This window comes from Mustelus asterias, chromosome 7 (assembly GCF_964213995.1).
Source record: "Mustelus asterias chromosome 7, sMusAst1.hap1.1, whole genome shotgun sequence".
Classification (NCBI taxonomy): Eukaryota; Metazoa; Chordata; class Chondrichthyes; order Carcharhiniformes; family Triakidae; genus Mustelus; species Mustelus asterias.
The window spans coordinates 141,495,624-141,518,463 of NC_135807.1; the positions used below are offsets into that span (position 1 = coordinate 141,495,624).

The 22,840-nt window shown below is 42.5% G+C and overlaps 1 protein-coding gene across 1 annotated transcript in view; it reads right to left on the reverse strand.

Annotated features, from left to right (window-relative positions):
- Window positions 1-783: 783 nt before the first annotated feature.
- LOC144495511 (uncharacterized) overlaps window positions 784-22,840 on the reverse strand; it is a 66,721-nt gene continuing 44,664 nt past the window's right edge. Inside the window, exons 2-6 of the mRNA XM_078215527.1 lie at window positions 20,847-21,086; window positions 18,218-20,032; window positions 9,094-9,189; window positions 1,164-1,274; window positions 784-919 (exon numbers count right to left, since the gene is read on the reverse strand). Coding sequence (XP_078071653.1) covers window positions 861-919; window positions 1,164-1,274; window positions 9,094-9,189; window positions 18,218-20,032; window positions 20,847-21,086 — 2,321 coding nt within the window. The 3' untranslated portion in view covers window positions 784-860. The remainder of the gene's footprint in view (window positions 920-1,163; window positions 1,275-9,093; window positions 9,190-18,217; window positions 20,033-20,846; window positions 21,087-22,840) is intronic.

Here is a 22,840-nt window from a genome sequence, read left to right on the forward strand (position 1 = left end):
TCTATCACAGCTTGGTATGGCTCCTACTCTGCCCAAGACCACAAGAAACTACAAAAGGTTGTGAATGTAGCCCAATCCATCACGCAAACCAGCCTCTCAGCCATCGACTGTCTACACCACTGCCTCGGCAAAGCAGCCAGCATAATTAAGGACCCCACACACACACCAGACATTCTCTCTTCCACCTTCTTCCATCGGGAAAAAGATACAAAAGTCTGAGGTCACGTACCAACCGACTCAAGAACAGCTTCTTCCCTGCTGCCATCAAGACTTTTGAATGCACCTCCCTTGCATTAAGTTTATCTTTCTCTACTCCCTAACTATGACTAACATACATTCTGCACTCATTTCCTTCTTTATGAATGGTATGCTTTGTCTGTATAGTGTGCAAGAAACAATACTTTAAGGGTATGCTAATACATATGACAATAATAAATCATTGTTCATGCAGAGGGTGGCGCGGATATGGAATGAGCTGCCAGAGACAGTGGTTGAGGCGGGTACAATAGCAATATTTTAAAAGGATTTGGATAGGTACATGGATGGGAAAGGATTAGAGGGATATGGGTCAAATTAGGAAAATTGGGACTAGCTGGGAGGGCACCATGGACTGGTTGGCTCAATGGCCTGTTTTCATGCTGTATTGCTCGGAGGCGATTGAAAATGTGGCTGGAATTCCAAAGTCTACAAAAACTCTCGAATATAGAATTGATATGCGAGCAGACATCAACAAAAAATTCAAATTTTGGAATCAATAGCTTAAACACAAGGACACCACTCGCTGCATTTTCACTAATTTATTCTCTTTAACCAGCATTTAAATCACTGCAGGCACTTAATGTTCTGTCAACCCAGGTGTATCAAAGGCATGAATTTTTTTTTAACATCTTTTTGGTCCTTCCTCTTCTCAATGCATTTCCTAGAATACAAAGGCAAACAGTTCAGATTTTACAGATGGTCTATCACTGGTTCAGCATTTTCACAAGTGTTCAAATAAAATTTCAGAATTTTGCCTTTTCGGAATATAAAAGGTGGCCATTGGAACCAAGTTATTTGCAAATGCTCAAGAAAATCTCACACTCAGGTACAATTACTTGGCAATTAAAGCATATGAAATCCACAGAGTCAGTTAGAAAACAGATAATCATAGGTCAAATTGATACCTTGAAATCCATGCAAACAGGAAGAATCCCAACTCTCCATTTCATTAAACTCCCGTGTATTTCTCTTAAGAGGTACTGGCTTGCAGGTGGCTTTGATTTTCTGTTGTTTCTCTATAAAAGAATATTTTACGGCCATCATTCAAATGGCATCATCTAATTCCACTTGTGCAATAATCCATGAATGGGAAATGTTCCTCAAGTCAAAGAATGGTCACTCATCCAGGCATGTGGGCAGTGATCACAGACCAAGCACCAGAGAGTTGAGGTGGATATCACAACCATTCATGGTATTCAGACCTCAGCTCACCAAAAAGACAAAAAGATGAAGTTGCCTTGGAAAAAAGGGAAAAAGGTGGTTGGGGAAAAAAACAAGTAGAATGGGCCCCAATAGTGGAATGGCTCAAATTCAGAGATAAGGCGAGAGAGAAAGATACTGATTATGGGAATAAAAGATGAACAGCCAATCACGGGAAGGGACAGAGTATATATATCTAAAAGATTAGAAAACAAGGCAAAGACAAAACAAGACTCCATAATGGAATGCACATAGCATTTCAGAAGAGAAGCTGATTGTATTGGTAGTACAGAGACATGGCTGCAGGATAACAGATTAGGGACTAAATATTGAAGGGTACATGACATTTAGGAAGAACACGAAACTAGGAATAAGGTGCAGGGGAAGCTCAGGTAACGGCGTTAGCACAAGAGAGGGCTGACACTAGCGTTCAGGGAACTAGGGTGTAGAAGCAGTTGGAGTAGATGTATTGCCAAAAATCTCCAACCTCACTCACTGCTGCTGAAAGTGAATGGAGCTTTGGCTGAAATGCCGAATTCTCTCTTCGCGTGCGTGCGTGCACCAAGATCAGAGCATCTTTCCCAATAATTCATTTACAGGGCCTGTTACACCACTCCCATAGTAGTAACCACATGGTAGGATGAGGTATACAAGAAAGGTATAGCAATAATCATGGGAAATTTGAATCTACATAACTAGAAACATCAGATGGACAAAGGGATTCCTTTTGCAGGCAGCCCAAGTATTTTCAGGATAGTTTCTTAGAACAGCAGGCTATCTCTGAAGGTGATCCTAGTAACGATACAAGTGAATTTTACATCAAGATTCAGGGAGAAAAGTCGGTTTAAGACTATTTTAAACTTAAATAAGGCAATTAGGAGGACATGAAACCAGAGCTAGCTAAAGTGAACTGACAAATTAGGTTAACAGATAGGTCAATAGAGATGCAGTGGCAGACATTTGAAGGGATATTTCAGAATACACTAACAATTCAAAGGGAAGGCTCACCATCTGTGGTTAACTTAAAAAAAATTAGTATCAAACTTAAAAGAAAAAGCATATAATTGCAAAGGATGGGTAACCGATCAGATTAGACAGATTAAAAATAGCCAAGAATAACTAAAAAGTTAAGGAAGAAAGCTAGAGTTTCTATAGATATTTTTAAAGCAAACAATGAGTATAGGTCCTATAGAAAATGAGTAGAGAATTAATAAGGGAAAATAAGGAGATGGCAGATGCATTGGTTTTGATTTCCAAAACTTCCCTAGATTTGGTGGAAGTGCCATTAGATTGGAAGATAGCAATGCAACTTCATTATTCACAAAGGAAGGGAGACAAAGCAGGAAACTACAGGCCATTTATCTTATCAGGCATAGTGAAAATGCTTGAGAGAAGCTTTAAAGACATTAAAGTAGGGCATTTAGAAAAGTTCAAGGTAATCAGGGTGAGTCAACATGATTGAGGGGGAATGTGTGTTTAACCAATTTATTGGAGTTCTTTGAAGTAGTAACATGCCGTGGATAAAGCAGACACTGAAGATGCGATTTCCAAAAGGCACATCAAAGGTTGTGGAAAATACAAGCTCATGGCATGGTAATATATTAGCATGGATAGAAGATTGGTATAAATGGGTCATTGATGTAACATCTACTTGGCCGTAGAGGGTCAGTACGAGGGCCTCAACATTTTACAAATGACTTGGATGAAGGGACCAAAGGCATGATTGCTAAAGAAAGTTGGGAAGAGGTCACAGACAGATTGGTTCAGTGGGCAAAGAAATAGCAAATTGACTATAATGTGGGAATGTGAAGTTGTCTAATTTGGAAGGAAGAATTTAAACAAATCTAACTAGGATATTGCAGTGATTAAGTGCACAAATGTACCATAAATTAATGGAATGTTACCATTTATTCAGAGGGTATTTAAAACAAAAAATGGGAGTTATGCTTCAGTTATACAGGGCATTGAACAAGACCACATCTGGAGTAGCTGTATAGTAGTTTCCTTCAGGAAGATACGAATGCATTGGAAGCAGTTCAGAGAATGTTCTTAGACCAATACCTGGAATTGGTGGTCGTCTTATGTGGAAAAATTGAGCAGGTGAGGCTTGCACCCATTGGAGTTTAGAAAAGCAAGAGGCAACTTGATTGAAACATTAGATCCTAAGGGATATTGACAGAGTGGATGTGGAAAGGATGTTTCCTCGTGGGGGAAAATCGAGAACTGAGTGTGGCAAATCATGTTTCAAATTTGATTGAGCTTTTTTGAAGGGGTAACCAAGATGGTAGATGAGGGCAGTGCAGTTGATGTTGTCTACATGGACTTTAGCAAGGCCTTTGACAAGGTACTGCATAGTAGGTTGCACAAGGTTAAATCTCACTGGATCCAGAGCGAGGTAGCGAAATGGATACAAAATTGACTTGACGACAGAAGCCAGAGGATAGTTGTAGAGGGTGGTTTTTCAAACTGGAGGCCTGTGACCAGCAGTGAGCCTCAGGGATTAGTGCTGGATCCACTGTTATTTGTCATTTATATTAATGATTTGGATGAGAACATAGGAGGCATGGTTAGCAAGTTTGCAGATGACATCAAGATTGGTGGCAAAGTGGACAGTGAAGGTAATCTCGGATTGCAGTGGGATCTTGATCAATTGGGCCAGTGGGCTGATGAATGGCAGATGAAGTTTAATTTAGATAAATGCGAGGTGATGCATTTTGGTAGATTGAACCAGATCAGTACCTGGGACTTCGATGTTGTGGCTATTTCAGAGACATGGATAGAGCAGGGGCAGGAATGGATGCTGCAGGTCCCGGGGTTCAAATGTTTTAGTCGAAGTAGGGAAGGAGGTAGAAGAGGGGGAGGGGTAGCATTATTGGTCAGAGATTGTATCACAGTGTCAGAGAGGAGGTTTGATGAGGACTTATCTGTTGAGGTAGTATGGGCGGAGATTAGAAATAGGAGAGGAGAGGTCACCCTGTTGGGAGTCTTTTATAGACCTCCTAAAAGTTCTAGAGAGGTTGAGGAAAGGATTGCGGAGTCAATCCTGCTTAGGAGTGAAAGTAATAGGGCAATTGTTATGGGGGATTTTAACTTGACTAATATTGACTGGAATTGTTATAGCTCTAGCTCGTTAGAGGGGTCAGTTTTTGTTCAAAGCGTGCAGGAAGGTTTTTTGACTCAGTATGTAGACAGGCCAACTAGAGGTGAGGCTATATTGGATCTGGTGCTGGGAAATGAGCCAGACCAGGTGCTAGACTTGGAAGTTGGTGTGCATTTTGGTGATAGTGACCACAATTCGGTTACGTTCACCTTAGTGATGGAAAGGGATAGGCATGAACCTCGGGCCAGTGGTTTTAGCTGGGGGAAGGGTAATTATGAGGCTATTAGGAGAGAATTAGGAAACATAGGTTGGACTAGGAGATTACAGGGACTGGGAACGTCCGACATGTGGAGTTTTTTCAAGGAGCAGCTACTGCGAGTCTGTGATAGGTATGTCCCTGTCAGGCAAGGAGGAATTGGTAGGGCTAGGGAACCGTGGTGCACCAAAAAAGTTTCTTTGTTGGTTAAAAAGAAAAAGGAGGCTTATGTTCGGATGAGACGTGAGCACTCGGGTAGTGCACTAGAAAGCTTTAGATTGGCTAAGAGGGAGTTGAAGAGCGAGCTTAGAAGGGCTAAAAGGGGACATGAGAAGACTTTGGCGGATAGGGTTAAAGAGAATCCTAAGGCGTTCTATAGGTATGTCAAGAACAGAAGGTTGGTTAGGGCAAGTTTAGGGCCAGTTATAGATGGCAGAGGGAAGTTATGTGTGGAACCGGAGGAGATTGGTGAAGCATTGAACCAATATTTCTCTTCGGTGTTCACGCAAGGGGACATGAATATAGCTGAGGAGGACACTGGGTTGCAAGGGAGTAGAATAGACAGTATTACAGTTGATAAGGAGGATGTGCAGGATATTCTGGAGGGTCTGAAAATAGATAAATCCCCTGGTCCGGATGGGATTTATCCAAGGATTCTCTGGGAGGCAAGAGAAGTGATTGCAGAGCCTCTGGCTCTGATCTTCAGGTCGTCGTTGGCCTCTGGTATAGTACCAGAAGATTGGTGGTTAGCGAATGTTGTCCCATTGTTTAAGAAGGGGAACAGAGACTTCCCCGGGAATTATAGACCGGTGAGTCTCACTTCTGTTGTCGGCAAGATGTTGGAAAAAATTATAAGGGATAGGATTTATAGTTATTTGGAGAGTAATGAATTGATAGGTGATAGTCAGCATGGTTTTGTGGCAGGTAGGTCGTGCCTTACTAACCTTATTGAGTTTTTTGAGAAAGTGACCAAGGAGGTGGATGGGGGCAAGGCAGTGGACGTGGTATATATGGATTTTAGTAAGGCGTTTGATAAGGTTCACCATGGTAGGCTTCTGCAGAAAATGCAGATGTATGGGATTGGGGGTGATCTAGGAAATTGGATCAGGAATTGGCTAGCGGATAGGAAACAGAGGGTGGTGGTTGATAGTAAATATTCATCATGGAGTGCGGTTACAAGTGGTGTACCTCAGGGATCTGTTTTGGGGCCACTGCTGTTTGTAATATTTATTAATGATCTGGATGAGGGTATAGTTGGGTGGATTAGCAAATTTGCTGATGACACCAAAGTCGGTGGTGTGGTAGACAGTGAGGAAGGGTGTCGTAGTTTGCAGGAAGACTTAGACAGGTTGCAAAGTTGGGCCGAGAGGTGGCGGATGGAGTTTAATGCGGAGAAGTGTGAGGTAATTCACTTTGGTAGGAATAACAGATGTGTTGAGTATAGGGCTAACGGGAGGACTTTGAGTAGTGTGGAGGAGCAGAGGGATCTAGGTGTATGTGTGCATAGATCCCTGAAGGTTGGGAATCAAGTAGATAGGGTTGTTAAGAAGGCATATGGTGTCTTGGCGTTTATTGGTAGGGGGATTGAATTTAGGAGTCGTGGCGTTATGTTGCAACTGTACACAACTCTGGTGCGGCCGCACTTGGAGTACTGTGTGCAGTTCTGGTCCCCACATTACAGGAAGGATGTGGAGGCTTTGGAGAGGGTGCAGAGGAGGTTTACCAGGATGTTGCCTGGTATGGAGGGGAGATCCTATGAGGAGAGGCTGAGGGATTTGGGATTGTTTTCGCTGGAAAGGCGGCGGCTAAGAGGGGATCTTATTGAAACATATAAGATGATTAGAGGTTTAGATAGGGTGGATAGTGATAGCCTTTTTCCTCTGATGGAGAAATCCAGCACGAGGGGGCATGGCTTTAAATTGAGGGGGGGTAGTTATAGAACCGATGTCAGGGGTAGGTTCTTTACCCAGAGGGTGGTGAGGGATTGGAATGCCCTGCCAGCATCAGTAGTAAATGCGCCTAGTTTGGGGGCGTTTAAGAGATCCGTAGATAGGTTCATGGACGAAAAGAAATTGGTTTAGGTTGGAGGGTCACAGTTTTTTTTTTTAACTGGTCGGTGCAACATCGTGGGCCGAAGGGCCTGTTCTGCGCTGTAATGTTCTATGTTCTATGTTCTATGTTCTAGGACTTAATGTCAGGGCATTGGGGAGAGTTACAGAGCAAAGATCTAGGGGTACAGGTTCATAGCTCCTCGAATGTGGAGTCACAGGTGGACAGAGTGGTGAAGAAGGCATTTGGGATGCTTGGTTTCATTGGTCAGAACATTGAATACAGGAGTTGGGACGTCTTGAAGTTGTACAAGACATTAGTAAGGCCACACTTGGAATACTGTGTACAGTTCTGGTCACCCTATTATAGAAAATATCTTATTAAACTAGAAAGTGTAGAAAAGATTTACTAGGATGCTACTGGGACTTGATGGTTTGAGTTATGAGAGGCTGGATAGACTGGGACTTTTTTCTCTGGAGCGTAGAAGGCTAAGGGGTGATCTTATAGAGGTCTATAAAATAATGAGGGGCACAAATCAGCTAAATAGTCAATATCTTTTCCCAAAGGTAGGGGAGTCTAAAACTAGAGGGCATAGGTTTAAGGTGAGAGGGGAGAGATACAAAAAAGTATGTCCAGGCAAGCTGCCAGAGGTGGTAGTAGAGGTTGGGGTACAATTTTGTCTTTTAAAAAGCATTTAGACAGTTAGATGGCCAAGATGGGTATAGAGGGATATGGGCCAAATGCAGGCAATTGGGACGAACGTAGGGCTTTAAAAAAGGGGGCAGCATGGACAAGTTGGGCTGAACAGCCTGTTTCCATGCTGGAAACCTGACTCTAACTTGGGATTACTTAAAATAAGGGAGTTGCCCTTAAGACAAACGAGGAGTATTTGAGTCATGAGTCTTTGGCACTCTCTCTCAAAGGGCAGTGGAAGTAACCTTTCAATAATTTGTCAAGGCAGAATAAATAGATTCTTGACATGCAAAGGGAAGGGGATGAAAGGTCATTGAAGCCAAGGGAGGAGGAGGAGAAGAACAAGTGACCTGCTCCTAATTCATAAGTACTGTCTGGAGTTAACAATGAGAATTGATTGCCTTGAAAGAGACAGAACTTGACAGGGTAGATGTTTAGTGCATGGTTTTTCCTGGCTGGAGAGGCATAGGTCAGTCATTTAGGGCACAAGATGAGAAATGTCTTCACTAAGGACTGTGAATCTTGTAGAAATCTAATTCAATACATTCAGGATCAAGATCATTAGATTTTTAAACTCAAGGGAATCAAGCAATATAGAGTGGAAAGGGAAACAGAGATTGATGATTAGCCAAGAACTTACACATGCAAAGAAGCTCAAAGGGTCATATTGATAAGCAACGTAGCAAGTTTGGGGAAAACAATTGCTGCAATCCAATGCTCTTGGCCTTTCACCATACAACTGACCAAACTTGTGACAATTTCTCCACTGACTTCCAGTTCACCCTTGAGCCATCCTGAAACCAGCTACTCACAGCAAACAAAATCTGCACTACCAGGCAATATCAAATTATGTTAATCAACAATTTGGACCAAACTGCCAACTAAAACCAGGCTTAAGTACAAATCTTAATAGCACAGCACTCATTTAGTGCCGGTTCTGTCCAAAATGTGTGTTCTACATCTTAACCCATGTAATTTTCAGAAATATTGCTTTTGATTGTCAGATAGCAAGCATAGTTCAGTGCAATATACCACAGGTGGTTAGAAAATCAGTGTGGAGTTAATGGGTCAAAATCCTGGAACTCTCTCCCTAACAGCATTGTGGGTGTATATCTTTAACCACATGAACAGCAGTGCAATAAATCCTGGCATAACCAGCAATGCCCACATCCTATGAATGAATAAAGTTAATGTAATTGATTGCACAACACTCAGGTGCTTCAAGTCTACAATATATTCCAACTGATCTTCTCTGCTGCCAGTGCACCTCAAGATCTGCTTTGCATGTTTAAAGTTTCAACCAAGAGCAGCTCCAGTTATATTCAGGGACTCAAGTCAGTAAGAGGCCCTTCGACTGATCCCATTTTCCAGCACTTGGTCTATTTCAAGTGCTTATTTAAATACTTAGAACATTTTACTGTTGAATATTGAATGATAAGATTTCTAAGATTTCTAAGATAAACAGTAGAACTGACTCAAAATTAACTTGATGCAAAATTTGAAAAGGTGGTATGTTAAAATGTGAACATATTCTTACCATGTTCTGCATCACCATGTGTTGAAGTGGCTGACTTGGGCTTTGCACCAACTTTATTCCAGTATTCATCCACAGACTCGTCACTTTCATTTTGCACTTCAAATCAATCAATGTTGAAGATGTTTATGCAAACAATTCAATTTTTAAAGGAGCTAATTATTTCCCATTAATTTTTTACACCTTGGGAGGAATTGATGATTTACAACCAGCTTTCAATCTACAGACACAACTTTCAAATGACAATATAGGCAAGGTGATCTGGGTCCAAATACTTAGATGTTAGAGCACCTAAAATGTGACTGAAATAAAGATTATATAATTCAACATTTATAAAGACTAATGGATTTAAATTGAAGATCCCAGAAATTTGTTTCCAAAAGTAAATTATAAATTCAATGAGACCAGCAATAAATTGGAAAAAAAGCTTAGTTTGAAGGGAAGAGAATTTTACTAGAGAAGGTACACCAAACAATAAGCAGCACAGGTGGGAATTTCCTTTTGAAAATCAGTATGGAGTTCAAAAATATTCCTTTAAACATGGGAAGCTAATCAATAATGGCACACCATGAATTAATACAGACATAAGAACAGATTGAAATACAAATCCAAATCCATAGATATTAAAGGAAAAAAAAGAGAATGGGAAGAAGTTAGAAAGGCACAAGTATTACCATAAAATGTATCAAAGATAAAGTAATGAAGTATTTACACACAAAAGTAGAATCAGGATAATTAAAGGACCACAAGCAAATTGAAATTGTATTAATGGATTGTTACTTATCCTCTACTTACCCAGATAGCACAGGCATGCAAAATAAAATGTGGGGCTTATGATAAACCAGTCAAACAACTAAGATAAAACCCTTCGATAATTTAAAGATTGGCAGAGAGATGTGTCAATTTATTAGAAAAAGGAGGTATCAGAGATATTGCATTAATTGTCCAAGAACCCCAACATTAAAAGGGAATGAATGAACAAGTCAAAAAGTTAGCATGTCACTGGTAGGAAACAATGGAATAGCTAAAAAATATAGTGAACATAATTTCCAGAAGAGGTCACTTCAATCTTATTGAATTCTGAAACAAAATGGTAAACAGTTGTAATGATACAATATAGCTGGATTTTCACAAGGCATTCAATTAAAAAAATTGCATAGTTATCTCAGACTGATGGCCAATAGAAACTAGTTAGTGCTGAACAGTAATAGCTAAGAGCAACTAAAAGACGGGCAGGAAGTGGGACCACTTCACAATTCACACAAATGATCCAGAATCTGGAATTTGAAGCAAAATCTTATTTTCAGATGGTGACATTATTAAGTCAATAAATTTGCAGAATGGGTGTTTAAATTGACAGAGTTATGTGAGATGTTGCAAGTTAATTAGAGGCCATGTAGTACTTGGAGAAACTTTGTAAAATGGGGTAGAGTAAAGGAATCCTGAAATACAGATATAGAAATAAAATTAGTGACAAATGCAAACCAAGTATTGAAGCTCATTTTTAAGTGGATTTGAATTAGAAATATAGGGATGTCACTCGAGTACAATGCACAGTTCTGGTTTCCATGTTAAAAGAGAAGAGAGGCACTCAACAGGGTTTAAAGAGAAGACCATTGAGACTTGGGAACAGAAGCCTGCTCCACATTCAATGAGATCATGACTGATCTGAGGTATTGATCTTTAACTCCACTTTCCAGCTTTATCCCCATAGCCCTCGATAAGTTAAATTAACTGAGCAGGAGGGGATGCAGAATAAGGGCACAGAAGTATACAGCAAAACAATCAAGTCAAAGGGAGTGCAGCTATATTAGATTTAAAGGGAGTAAGCCAAGGCAGGATGGACTCTAATGCCAGGAGTGTTGCAGGTAAAACAGAGAAGTTAAGGGTGATGATTGACACATGGAATTTGAGATTTAGTAGCCACAGATGTGGTTGAGGGAGGGGCAGGATTGGCAACTCAACATCCCAAGATATAGAAGCTTCAGGCGAGATAAGAGGGGATAAAAGAGGAGGAAGCATTGCATTATTAGTCAAGGGAACAGTTACTGCAGTGAGAATATCTTGGAGGGGATGTTGAATGAAGCTTTGAGTATAGTTTAAGGAATAAAAAAGGGGCAGTCACATTACTAGGTATTTATTATAGACCCCCAGATAGTCAATGGGAAATTGAGGGGCAAATGTGCCCACAATTCATGAAGGTGCGCAAAAACAATAGGGTTATTATAGGAGGTGCTTTTAACTTTACCAACATTAACTAGGACAGATAATGTTAAGGGTGTAATTGGAGTGGATTTCTTGACATGTACAGGAGAACATTTTAGGCCAATATGTAGAGGGTCCAATATGGGAGGGAGCTATACTGGACCCAATTCTGGGGAATTAAGCCAGATAGCAGGTTTAGATGGTGACGGGGGAGCATTTTAGTGATAATGATCATAACATGGTACAATTTAAGCTTGTTATGGACAAAGAAAGAGACAAGTTGCATAGTAACGTCATTGCAGTGCTAATGTAAGGCAACTTGTGACACTAATAAATAAACTTTAAACTTAAGAGCTTTGGATTGGGGGAGAGCAGAGTTTAATAAAACAAGGCAGGATCTGGCCAAAATTGATTGGGAACAGCTACTAGTGGGGAAATTTACAGAAGGGGGGGTTAGGGTTCAAAGCCAGCGTGTTCTCTTTTCTGCACTGTATGATTATCTTACTAATTAAACATCTGTCTTGAACAAGAGTGTAGGTTAATGGCAAATGCAACCGCACTAAAGGGAGAAAACATGAAAAACAGACCAGTTAATAGCAAGGAAAAATGTTAGAGTCTGTATAAAAAGATGCAAGACACATTGATGTGGACTTCGAAACTATCAATTTACAAAAGGGAAATCATGTTTGATAAACATACTGCAAATTCAAGGATGTAACTAGTAGAATAGATTAGATGAAGGTGAACCAATGGATATGGTGTATTTGGATTTTCAGAAAGCTTTGGATAAAGTCCACAGAGGAGGTTAATGTGAAAAATTAAGTGCACAGGATTTCAGGGTGGCAGGGGAGAAGAGGGGAGTAATATACTGGCATGGATGGAGAATTGGTTAGCAATAAAATAAATGGGTCTTTTTTGACCTGGCATGAAGTACCACATAAATCAGTGCTTGGGCCCCAACTATTCACAACATACTTCAATCATTTGGTTGAGGAAAACCAAAAATAATATTTCCAAGTTTGTCGATGACACAAAACCTGGTGGTAATACAAGGAGCAAAGGTGGTTAAGAGGTTTCAAAATGATTTAGACAAGTTGGAGTGGGAAAATACATGACAGATGCCAGCTTGGGTCACTGTGTGGAGTCTGCATGTTCTCCCAGTGTCTGCATGGGTTTCCTCTGGGTGCTGCGGTTTCCTCCCAGTCTGAAAGATATGCTGGTTGTGCATTGGCCATGCTAAATTCTCCCTCAGTGTACCTGAACAGGCACTGGAGTGTGGCAACTAGGGGATTTTCACAGTTACTTCATTGCAGTGTTAATGTAAGCCTAATTGTGACATTGATAAATGTGAAACTATCCACTTTGGATGGAGAAACACAATGGCAGAGGATTATTTAAATGAAATAGAATAGTGTGCGCAGTTTTGGTCTCCTTTACTGAGGATGGATGTTCTTGCTCTCGAGGGAGTGCAGCGAAGGTTTACCAGGCTGATTCCCGGGATGGATGTACGAGGAGAGATCGACTAGGTTAGGATTGTTTTCCCTGGAGTTCAGACGAAATGAGGGGAGGGATCTCAGACTTAAAAATTCTAATAGGACTAGAAGGATGTTCCAGATAGTGGGGGAATCCAGAACCAGGGGTCACAGTCTGAGGATTCAGGATAGACCATTTTAGGGCAGAGATGAGGAGACATTTCTTCACCCAGAGTGGTGAGCCTGTGGAATTCATTACCACAGGAAGTAGTTGATGCCAAAACATTGAATGTATTCAAGAGGCAGCTAGATATTGCATTTGGGGCAAACGGGATCAAAGGTTACGAGGAGAAAGCAGGATTAGGCTATTGAGTTGGACAATCAGCCATGAAAGTGATGAATGGCAGTGCATGCTCAAAGGGCCGAATGGCCTCCTCCTGCTTCATGTTTCAAATAGATTGGGAAATGTGTGTGTACAAAGGGACCTGTGTGACCCCTTGTACAATAGTCAGTGAAAGCAAGCATACAGGTAGGAGGGCAAATGGTATGTTGGTCTTCATTGCAAAGGTAATTTGAGTAAAGGAGCAAGAATATCTTATTGCAGCTGTACAGGGCTTTGGTGAGACCATACCTGGAATATATTGTGTGCTGTTGCGGTCTCCTTATCAAAGGAGGAATATACTTGCCATAGGGGGTGTGCCATGAAGGTTCAAACACACCGATTCCCAAGATAATAGGATTGTCATTTAGGACAGATTGGGCCGACTAGGCTTGTGTATTCGCTGGAATTTAGAAAATTGAGGGAGAATTTAATTGAAACAAAATTCTGTCAGGGCTAGACAGATTGGATGCAGGGTTGTTTCCTCTGGCTGGGGGTGGCAGTCTCTAGAACAAGGGGTCACAGGCCTCAGGGTAGGCAGTTTTAGGATGGAGATGAGGACACATTTATTCACTTGAGGGTGGTGAACTTGTGAAATTGTTGGTTGTGGAGGCCAAGTCACAGAATACATTTAAGGAGGAATTAGATTGAGTGTAAAGCATCAAAGGGTATGGGGAGACTGCAGGAATATTTGAGAACGAGGAACAGCCATAAATATATTGAAAGGCAGAGCAAGTTTGAAGGGCCGAATGGCCTACTGCTCCTATTTTCTATGGTTCCATGTTAAGGAGCTGCAACTCACTGCCACAACTTGTTGGAAGCCTATCATCTCAGTCCCAATACATTGCTGCAGAACTATCTCAGGAGTAGGCTATTCAGCCCATTTAGTCTACTCCACCAATCAATGAGATTATGACTGATCTGATGTGATAATTCTCAACTCCACTTTCCAGCATCATCTCCATAAGCCTCGATTCCCTTATTGATTAAAAAAATCAGTTAATTTCAGTCATGAACATATGACCCAATCTCTACAACCCTCTGCAGTAAAGAATTCCAAAGATTCCTTACCTTGGAGAAGAAATTCTTCCTCATCCATCTTAAATAGGCAACCCTTGACTGAAATTTTGCCCTCTGGTCCTAGATTCTCCCTAAAGTCTCACAACACCAGGTTAAAGTCCAACAGGTTTATTTGGTAGCAAAAGCCACTAGCTTTCGGAGCACTGCTCCTTCGTCTCCACTGCAGAGACCGATACCAAGTTCTACACACATGAGGACAGCCTCAGCCAGGATCTTGGGTTCATGTCACACTATCTGTAACCCCCACAACTTGTCTGGGCTTGCAAAATCTCACTAACTGTCCTGGCTGGAGACAATACACATCTCTTTAACCTGTGCTTAACCCTCTCTCCACTCACATTCTGTACGTTTAAGACTTGATTACCTATAAAGACTCGCATTCCAACCATTATTTTGTAAATTGAATTTGTGTCTTTACATGCCCTGTTTGTGAACAGAATTCCCACTTACCTGACGAAGGAGCAGCACTCTGAAAGCTCGTGGCTTTTGCTACCAAATAAACCTGTTGGACTTTAACCTGGTGTTGAGAGACTTCTTAGTGTTTACACCCCAGTCCAACGCCGGCATCTCCACACCTAGAAAATCTCAACTTCCACCCTGCCAAGGCCCAAGGATCCTAAGGTTGCTTCCATAAGAAATGTGAACAGGAGTATAGAACATAGAACAGTACAGCACAGAACAGGCCCTTCGGCCCACGATGTTGTGCCGAGCTTTATCTGAAACCAAGATCAAGCTATCCCACTCCCTATCATCCTGGTGTGCTCCATGTGCCTATCCAATAACCGCTTAAATGTTTCTAAAGTGTCTGACTCCACTATCACTGCAGGCAGTCCATTCCACACCCCAACCACTCTCTGCGTAAAGAACCTACCTCTGATATCCGTCCTGTATCTCCCACCACGAACCCTATAGTTATGCCCCCTTGTAATAGCTCCATCCACCCGAGGAAATAGTCTTTGAACGTTCACTCTATCTATCCCCTTCATCATTTTATACACCTCTATTAAGTCTCCCCTCAGCCTCCTCCGCTCCAGAGAGAACAGCCCTAGCTCCCTCAACCTTTCCTCATATGACCTACTCTCCAAACCAGGCAGCATCCTGGTAAATCTCCTCTGCACTCTTTCCAGCGCTTCCACATCCTTCTTATAGTGAGGTGACCAGAACTGCACACAATATTCCAAATGTGGTCTCACCAAGGTCCTGTACAGTTGCAGCATAACCCCACGGCTCTTAAACTCCAACCCCCTGTTAATAAAAGCTAACACACTATAGGCCTTCTTCACAGCTCTATCCACTTGACTGGCAACCTTTAGAGATCTGTGGATATGGACCCCAAGATCTCTGTTCCTCCACAGTCTTCAGAACCCTACCTTTGACCCTGTAATCCACATTTAAATTAGTCCTACCAAAATGAATCACCTCACATTTATCAGGGTTAAACTCCATTTGCCATTTTTCAGCCCAGCCTTGCATCCTATCTATGTCTCTTTGCAGCCTACAACAGCCCTCCACCTCATCCACTACTCCACCAATCTTGGTGTCATCAGCAAATTTACTGATCCACCCTTCAGCCCCCTCCTCTAAGTCATTAATAAAAATCACAAAGAGCAGAGGACCAAGCACTGAGTAGGAGTAAACTGTTCAGTGCCTCGAGCCTACTCCACCATTCAATAGGATTATGGTTGATCCAACATTCCTCATGCCCACTCCTATCCTTCCCCATAATTCTCGATTCTCTTACTGATCAAAGATCCATCAATCTCAGCCTTAAATATACATGAGGACTCTGCCCCCACAGTCCTCTGTGGCAAAGAGTTCCAAAGACTCAACCCTCAAAAGAAAATCCTCCTCAGCTCAGTCTTAAACCAGCACCCCTGTATTCTGAGACTCTGCCTTCTGGTCCTAGACTCCCCCATGGAGGGGAAACATCCTCTCAGCATTTACCCTGTCAAACCCTTAAGAATCTGATATGTTTCAATGAGATCACCTCTCATTCTTTTAAATTTCAATGAGTCCCACAACCTGTTTAAGCTTACCTTAAGACAATCCCTCCATACTGGGGATCATCCTGGTGAACCTTCTCTGAACTGCCCCCAAAGAAACATCTTTCCTTAAACAAGGGGACCATACTACTCAATAGTCCAGATGTGGTCTCAACAGTACCTTGTATGGCTGCAGCAAGACTCCTACTCTTCCAAAAAGATGACGTTTTAGAACATAGAACATTACAGCGCAGTACAGGCCCTTCGGCCCTCGATGTTGTGCCGACCAGTGGTACCAATCTAAAGCCACTCTAATCTACACTATTCCAATATCATCCAATAACCACTTGACCGCTCTCAACGTTGACCACTGCTGCAGGCAGGGCATTCCACGCCCTTACTACTCTGAGTAAAGAACCTACCTCTAACATCTGTCCTATATCCCTCACCCCTCAATTTAAAGCTATGTCCCCTTATGCTAGCCAATACCATCTGAGGTTTTCCTGCATTATAATCCATTCACCAATTTACTTAACCTCATGTTCTCAACTCCAATGAATACAGGTCCGACATAAACAACCTTCCCCAGGATCAACCAAGTGAACCTTCTCTGGACTGCCTCCAATACCAGTACATCTTTCTTTACACAAGGGGACCAAACCTGTTCACAGCATTCCAGGTGTGGTCTAACTCATGTCTTGTATAGTTTTAGCAAGACTTCCCCATTTTTATACTCCACTCCCTTAACATGCATGCTAGCTTTGTGATTTATGCACAAGGATCCCCAAAATCCCTCTGTACTGCAGCCTCAATTTAATATTCAGCTCCTTTAGTCCTCCTACTAAGTGCCCAACTTCACATTTTTCCACATTATATTCTGCCAGTTTGTTAAGCTATGTCCCTCTGTACACACTAATCCTCACCATTTGCCTTCCCACCTATTTTTGTCATCCACAAACTTGATCAAAAAGGTTGATACAAGAATGGAAACCATCTGGAAAGATAGAAACATTGAGGCACCTAGAGGGGGTAGACTTGGGGTAGGATTTTACCAGTGCTTTACACCTGTTTTGGGGCAGAGAAATACCATAAAAATGGGCATAAAGCAGTAAGCATGAATGGTGCCAGTTTTCATGAACAGTGGGATTTTACAGCAGCTGGATTTCCAGTGTGGTCAGCCTCTCGCTCGAAATGGGTGACATGGCTGGTTAATTTAATTACATTTATTTTAATATTCTGTGTTTAATGAGCCTGGCACTTAATCGTCCGGGCTGCCATTATGGCCTCACCAGGAGGGGTTCCCTCTGGCACGAAAAATACCTGTGCTCCCGATGAACTGAGCACAGTCATGTTGGCTTCCCCGGGGAGACTGAGGGCAAGGTGGGGATGCACCCTTGAGCAATGCCAGCCTTGGCAGTGCCAGGGGTCCACTGCCACTCTGCATGCAATCAATCTGGGCAGCGGTGGGGGGTTGCTGTCTGAGGCCGCCTGCAGTAGCAGAGGCCTGACAGCTGTCAGACCCGCGCTACTGTTAATGCACATGTGTAGCACCAGAGGTTTGCATATGTGCAATACCGCCCTCAAGAGACTGTCTTGCGAGTTAAGCCCCGCCCACAGCCTCTCTGGCCAGAAACCGACTAGTCCAAAAGTTTGCAGACAGCGTGCTTAAAATTGGACCCGAAAACTTGCCGAGTGCAAATGTACGCACTCATGAAATAATTAGAATAGAGAATTCAGAAACCTTTGACCACATTGTGTTTCCGTGCAATCATTGCCCCGGTGTGGGACAAAGAGCATTGCCCCAAGCTCAGGGCACTACAGGAAGGATGGGTAGACTAGAGTGGCTAGACCAGTGAGGAGGGACTCCAGTCACTGGCTAGACCAGTTGTTTGGTCCTGTCAGAGCCAGGATAGCACCAAAGGGATATTTGCCTCTGACCCGCGACCTCAAGACTTTTTCTAGCAGATTAACAGCCCGACATTGGTCGCAAATGCAGAAATGGATCTTACCGCTCGTGGCCTTGCGCCTACATTTCCGTCTCTTTCCCTCCTCTTTACGTTTTCGTTCTGGTTTGGCGGTTTGACCCGGTTTCTGGCGCTCCTGGTGTTCGGTTCCATTCCCATTTTGCTCTCTTTTGTTAATGGGATATTTAGCCGCGTCCAATGCCCCTCTCTTCCCTCTGGGTTTTTCTGGTGGCGGCCGATTGGAAAGAGGGAATGTTGGTCTCCGGAATATTTTCTTCCGAGAAAATCCACCCAGTTTGACTTTTTCCGAGGGACCTGCCCTGGAATTATGGTTCCGATCCGGTGAAACCCGTTCGGAATCGGAGGAACGGCGAGTTTTCTTGTTTCTATTTGAGCTGCTGGATTCCCGAGAGATTCTGCGGTATTTCCGCCGCCCGCTGCCCATTACATTCCCTCCAATTAACTGATCCCTCTCAGAAAAGGCGTCGCTGCCAACATCCCGATTAGCCGAATTGTTTTTACAGATTGCTTTGTCCTTCTTTGCTGCTGTTTCTTTTCCACAGGCGCTGCAGCATCTTTTCCCAGGAAGAGCCTGGCTCGGACTCTTGCTGCCACTTACAGCAGGACGCGGCTGGCTGGCGGACGGGGGGTGTGGATTACACATCAGGTGAGTGTAGGACACCTGCTTTCTGGCAGGCATAGCATCAAAGAAATCAAAAGACGATTCTTCGTCTTGGGAAGAAATTTCTTCAGATGAGCCATTCAGGGCTCCTGGGCGATCGCGTATGGGTTGGGGAAGACCATTTCTCCAGCGATAATTTTGCGCTTGGTTCTGTAACCAAGCCAACACATTGGCAGAAGGTACATATTCTTCAACTGACTCGAGAGAACCATCGCTCTTTGACACTTCACACATTGTCTCATTTAATGTCTCTGCAATGTGTTCATTTATCTTGCTCCTGGTTTCATCCTCTCCAATTCCAGTTTTATTACAAAGTTCACTTGAGCACCTTTGCAGTGAAGGTTTTTCAGATGCTTCGTGTATAATTTTATTTGTTGGAAGCTTGTGACTTTCATTGATTTTACACGGTGAGGTTTGCACCTCCTCCAGCGTGGTTGCGCTGTCGGGAACTTGGTCTCCTATGGCTTTCGATTCATGTGTTGTGTCTGCACACTTGGATTCCAGCAACATCTCCGGAGTGACCGGGATGGAGCACTCTGCAGTTTTCGGAATAATTTTGTCCGTCTCAAACGACCCATAAAAGGGAACTCCACCCTCACACGCACTCACAGACCACACTTCACATTGAATGCGATCTTCTGCCTTATTAGGTATAGGATTATATATGGGAACTGTGGCTTCAAACGACCGCCATACATTTATAGAAGGCGCCCCTTCACTGCACTCTATCCTTATCTTCTCCTTTTGGAATGCGAATCCACCTGGCTTGGCACTTTTAGCTGCCAATGCAGCGCTCGTTTCTTCTGTCTCCTTTGGTTCACCTCGAATTCCTTGAGCAATTCTTTGAGCAGCTGTACTGCCTGAATTGGTTTCAAAACCTGAAGGCTTTGGGACTCTTGTCTCACCAGTTTGACTATTACATGGCACACTTTCTGCCACATGTGTCCTTTTCGATCGATCCGAATTGGCTTCGCTGTCTGTCTGGACTTCCGTATTAGTCACATTCTTCCGAAAAGGGTAGTGTCGAAATCGTGCAGAGTGATAGAATGTTGGGCGAGCGACAAGAGACGAATTAAAAAAAGGTCTTCTATAGTTCGTGTGGCTTATTGGTGATTGTGGGCCATAGCTTCTTGGATATGGCATGGGACACATGGGATAATATAAACCTCCACCAATTTCTAATAAGGAAGGCAGACATCAGAAAGGCATTTTAAACAATTAATCTAGTCTATTTTCCAAAAGCAGAACAGCCCTTTAGCAAGTAAACTATTAGAAGTAAATTTTTAATCTAGTAAACAATAACATACAAAAGTGAACAAACATCTTGGGATAAAGAATTTCAATCAAGAAATAAGTTAAATTTGGAACAGGCCAATCACTTCCTTTCATTCTATAATGACCAGGAGACCAGCCGACAATTTCCCCCGCCTTACATTTAAATCTGACCGTTTTCTTTTCAATCAACTATAATGATAAGTGGGAGGCGAAAACATTTATACGAAAAAGCCGAAATGAGGTATTCAGCAGCAGAACCCTTAGTAGATTTATACAGTAAATCGGAGAGATGGTGTCAGGTTCCCTTGCCCCCAAAAGGCAGCCGCTCACACTGGGACTATTCAATGTCCACCAACATCATTATCAGGGATTACCCAGACTGTTCCAATTTTGGGGACCAGCATTATAATTATCCAGATTGCAGGATAGCAATTAAATGATTCCCCCGCGGATCTACATTACCCCTCCTTCCCCAATTTTTACGATTGGACCAATTGGTATCCGTGGCTAATCTGCCGTGCATTGATTAACTAAATCACTGGGCCACGCATTAACTCAGCGAGCTATCAGTGGAAATTAATAACTTGATAGTGCAAAGGCGTTGTTTCAAACTTTAAAAAGTAGATGCGACCCAAGTCAGTGAATCAGATGCTACATGGATATAGCAACTGACCACTTAGTATTTCTGTAATTTTCGAGGATGGTGTCGTCGCTTACCTACTGTCGGGTAGAAGTACGGATGGAAGGCAGGAGGGTGCATGAAGTGGGGTACAGGAGGTGTAAACATATGTGGTGTTGGCATTGGTTGGAAAAAGAAAGGCCTGCTGTGATTATGTGCGTGACCATCTTCTGCTCTGTGGCCGGTTGGTGAAGAATTCATCGCGATTGGCAACAAGCAAAGAAATAAATTAAAAATACAACTGGCTAGTATCGGTGGCAGATTCATCGGAGCGCCAACTGCAAAACAAAAACACAGCATTTACAAAACTCGCAAAATTACTCGACAAACACCACGTTCCCACTTAACATGTAACATTTTCGGAAATTCATAGCAGCATTTGGAAATTTTCTACTCAATTGTTAAGATTTGCAATGGTCTCAGAGGTTACCCACCTAAACTACAATCTCCCTATTTAACCCAAAAGTCGGAAAAAGAAACATTAACTTTGAAATTTTCCATGAGCCGACTCTTTACATTAGCACAACTAAACCCTCAGTGAAACCACCTGCCTCGTTCCCCAACAACTCCTCTAAGCATCTATTTATCAATTAAAGAGGAACAGGCAGCCAGTCAGGATAAGCGGCTAATTTCACATTGACAGCGGCAACTCTAAAAACTCACTCCCCCTTATTGCGCTTAGCTTTATAACCAATTTAATGTAGATTTTTGGCATGGGTTTTGGCTATTTTTGTAATATTCCGCCCCCCAGCAGGAAAAGTATATTGATGGAAAGATTCGATATTTTGTGGGATTAAACACACATTTCGCCAATTTGCAGAAAAACAATTTTCAGCAACTGAAATTCCTTGTGATCAAAGATTGACAATTGCACTGAACCACGTGGTTTAAATCTAAATAGGGATAATTAAAAACACTAATGTTTGCATAATCCAAACCCTCAGTTTGGCTTTGCTTTACTTTTAAAGCATCCTTAGCTTAAACGCACGTTATGATTTGCTGAACTCAGAATTCGTCAATTGATTCTCTGTAGCAAAACTCTACCTTAAGAAAACGGCCATATCCAGACCCCAAGTTTTTGTTTGTGATATTGCAGTAATTCGCCTGTGTTCCCGCTAGCTGATGAAAATTGCACGAAAACGTGATCTTTCGAACATCAAATATGCTTAATTACAATATGAGGGAAAGTTAACACAAGAAAGTATTATTCATTGATTATCAACATATCCCATATATATTTTAACATTCTACTGCGTGAAGTACAATGATTTTTAATTGTTCAGTGCTCCGTAAATTGAACAAAATGAATGCTGTTATTTTTTTTGGTTCCAGTTGAGCATAAGAATTCCGAACAAAGAACAATACAGCACAGGAACAGGCCCTTCGGCCCTCCAAGCCTGCGCCGCTCATTTGCCCAACTAGACCATTCGTTTGTATCCCTCTATGCCCAGTCTGTTCATGTGGCTATCTAGATAAGTCTTAAACGATCCCAGCGTGTCCGCCTCAATCACTTTGCTTGGGAGTGCATTCCAGGGCCCCACCACCCTCTGTGTAAAATACATCCCCCTGCAGAGCCGATTCACAAGGATGTTGCCTGGATTGGTTGGCATGCCTTATGAGGATAGGTTGAGGGAGCTCGGTCTTTTCTCCTTGGAGAGACGAAGGGTGAAAGGTGACCTGATAGAGGTGTACAAGATGTTGAGAGGTATAGATCGGATGGATTTTCAGAGGCTTTTTCCCAGGGCTGAAATGGCTGCTACGAGAGGACACAGGTTTAAGGTGCTGGGGAGTAAGTACAGAGGAGATGTCAGGGGTAAGTTTTTCACTCGGAGGGTGGTGGGTGAGTGGAATCGGCTGCCTTCAGTGGTGGTGGAGGCAAACTCAATAGGGTCTTTTAAGGGACTTCTGGATGAGTACATGGAACTTAATAGGATTGAGGGTTATAGGTAAGCCTATATATAAGCCTAGGTAGGTAGGGACATGACCGGCGCAACTTGTGGGCCGAAGGGCCTGTTTGTGCTGTATTTTTTCT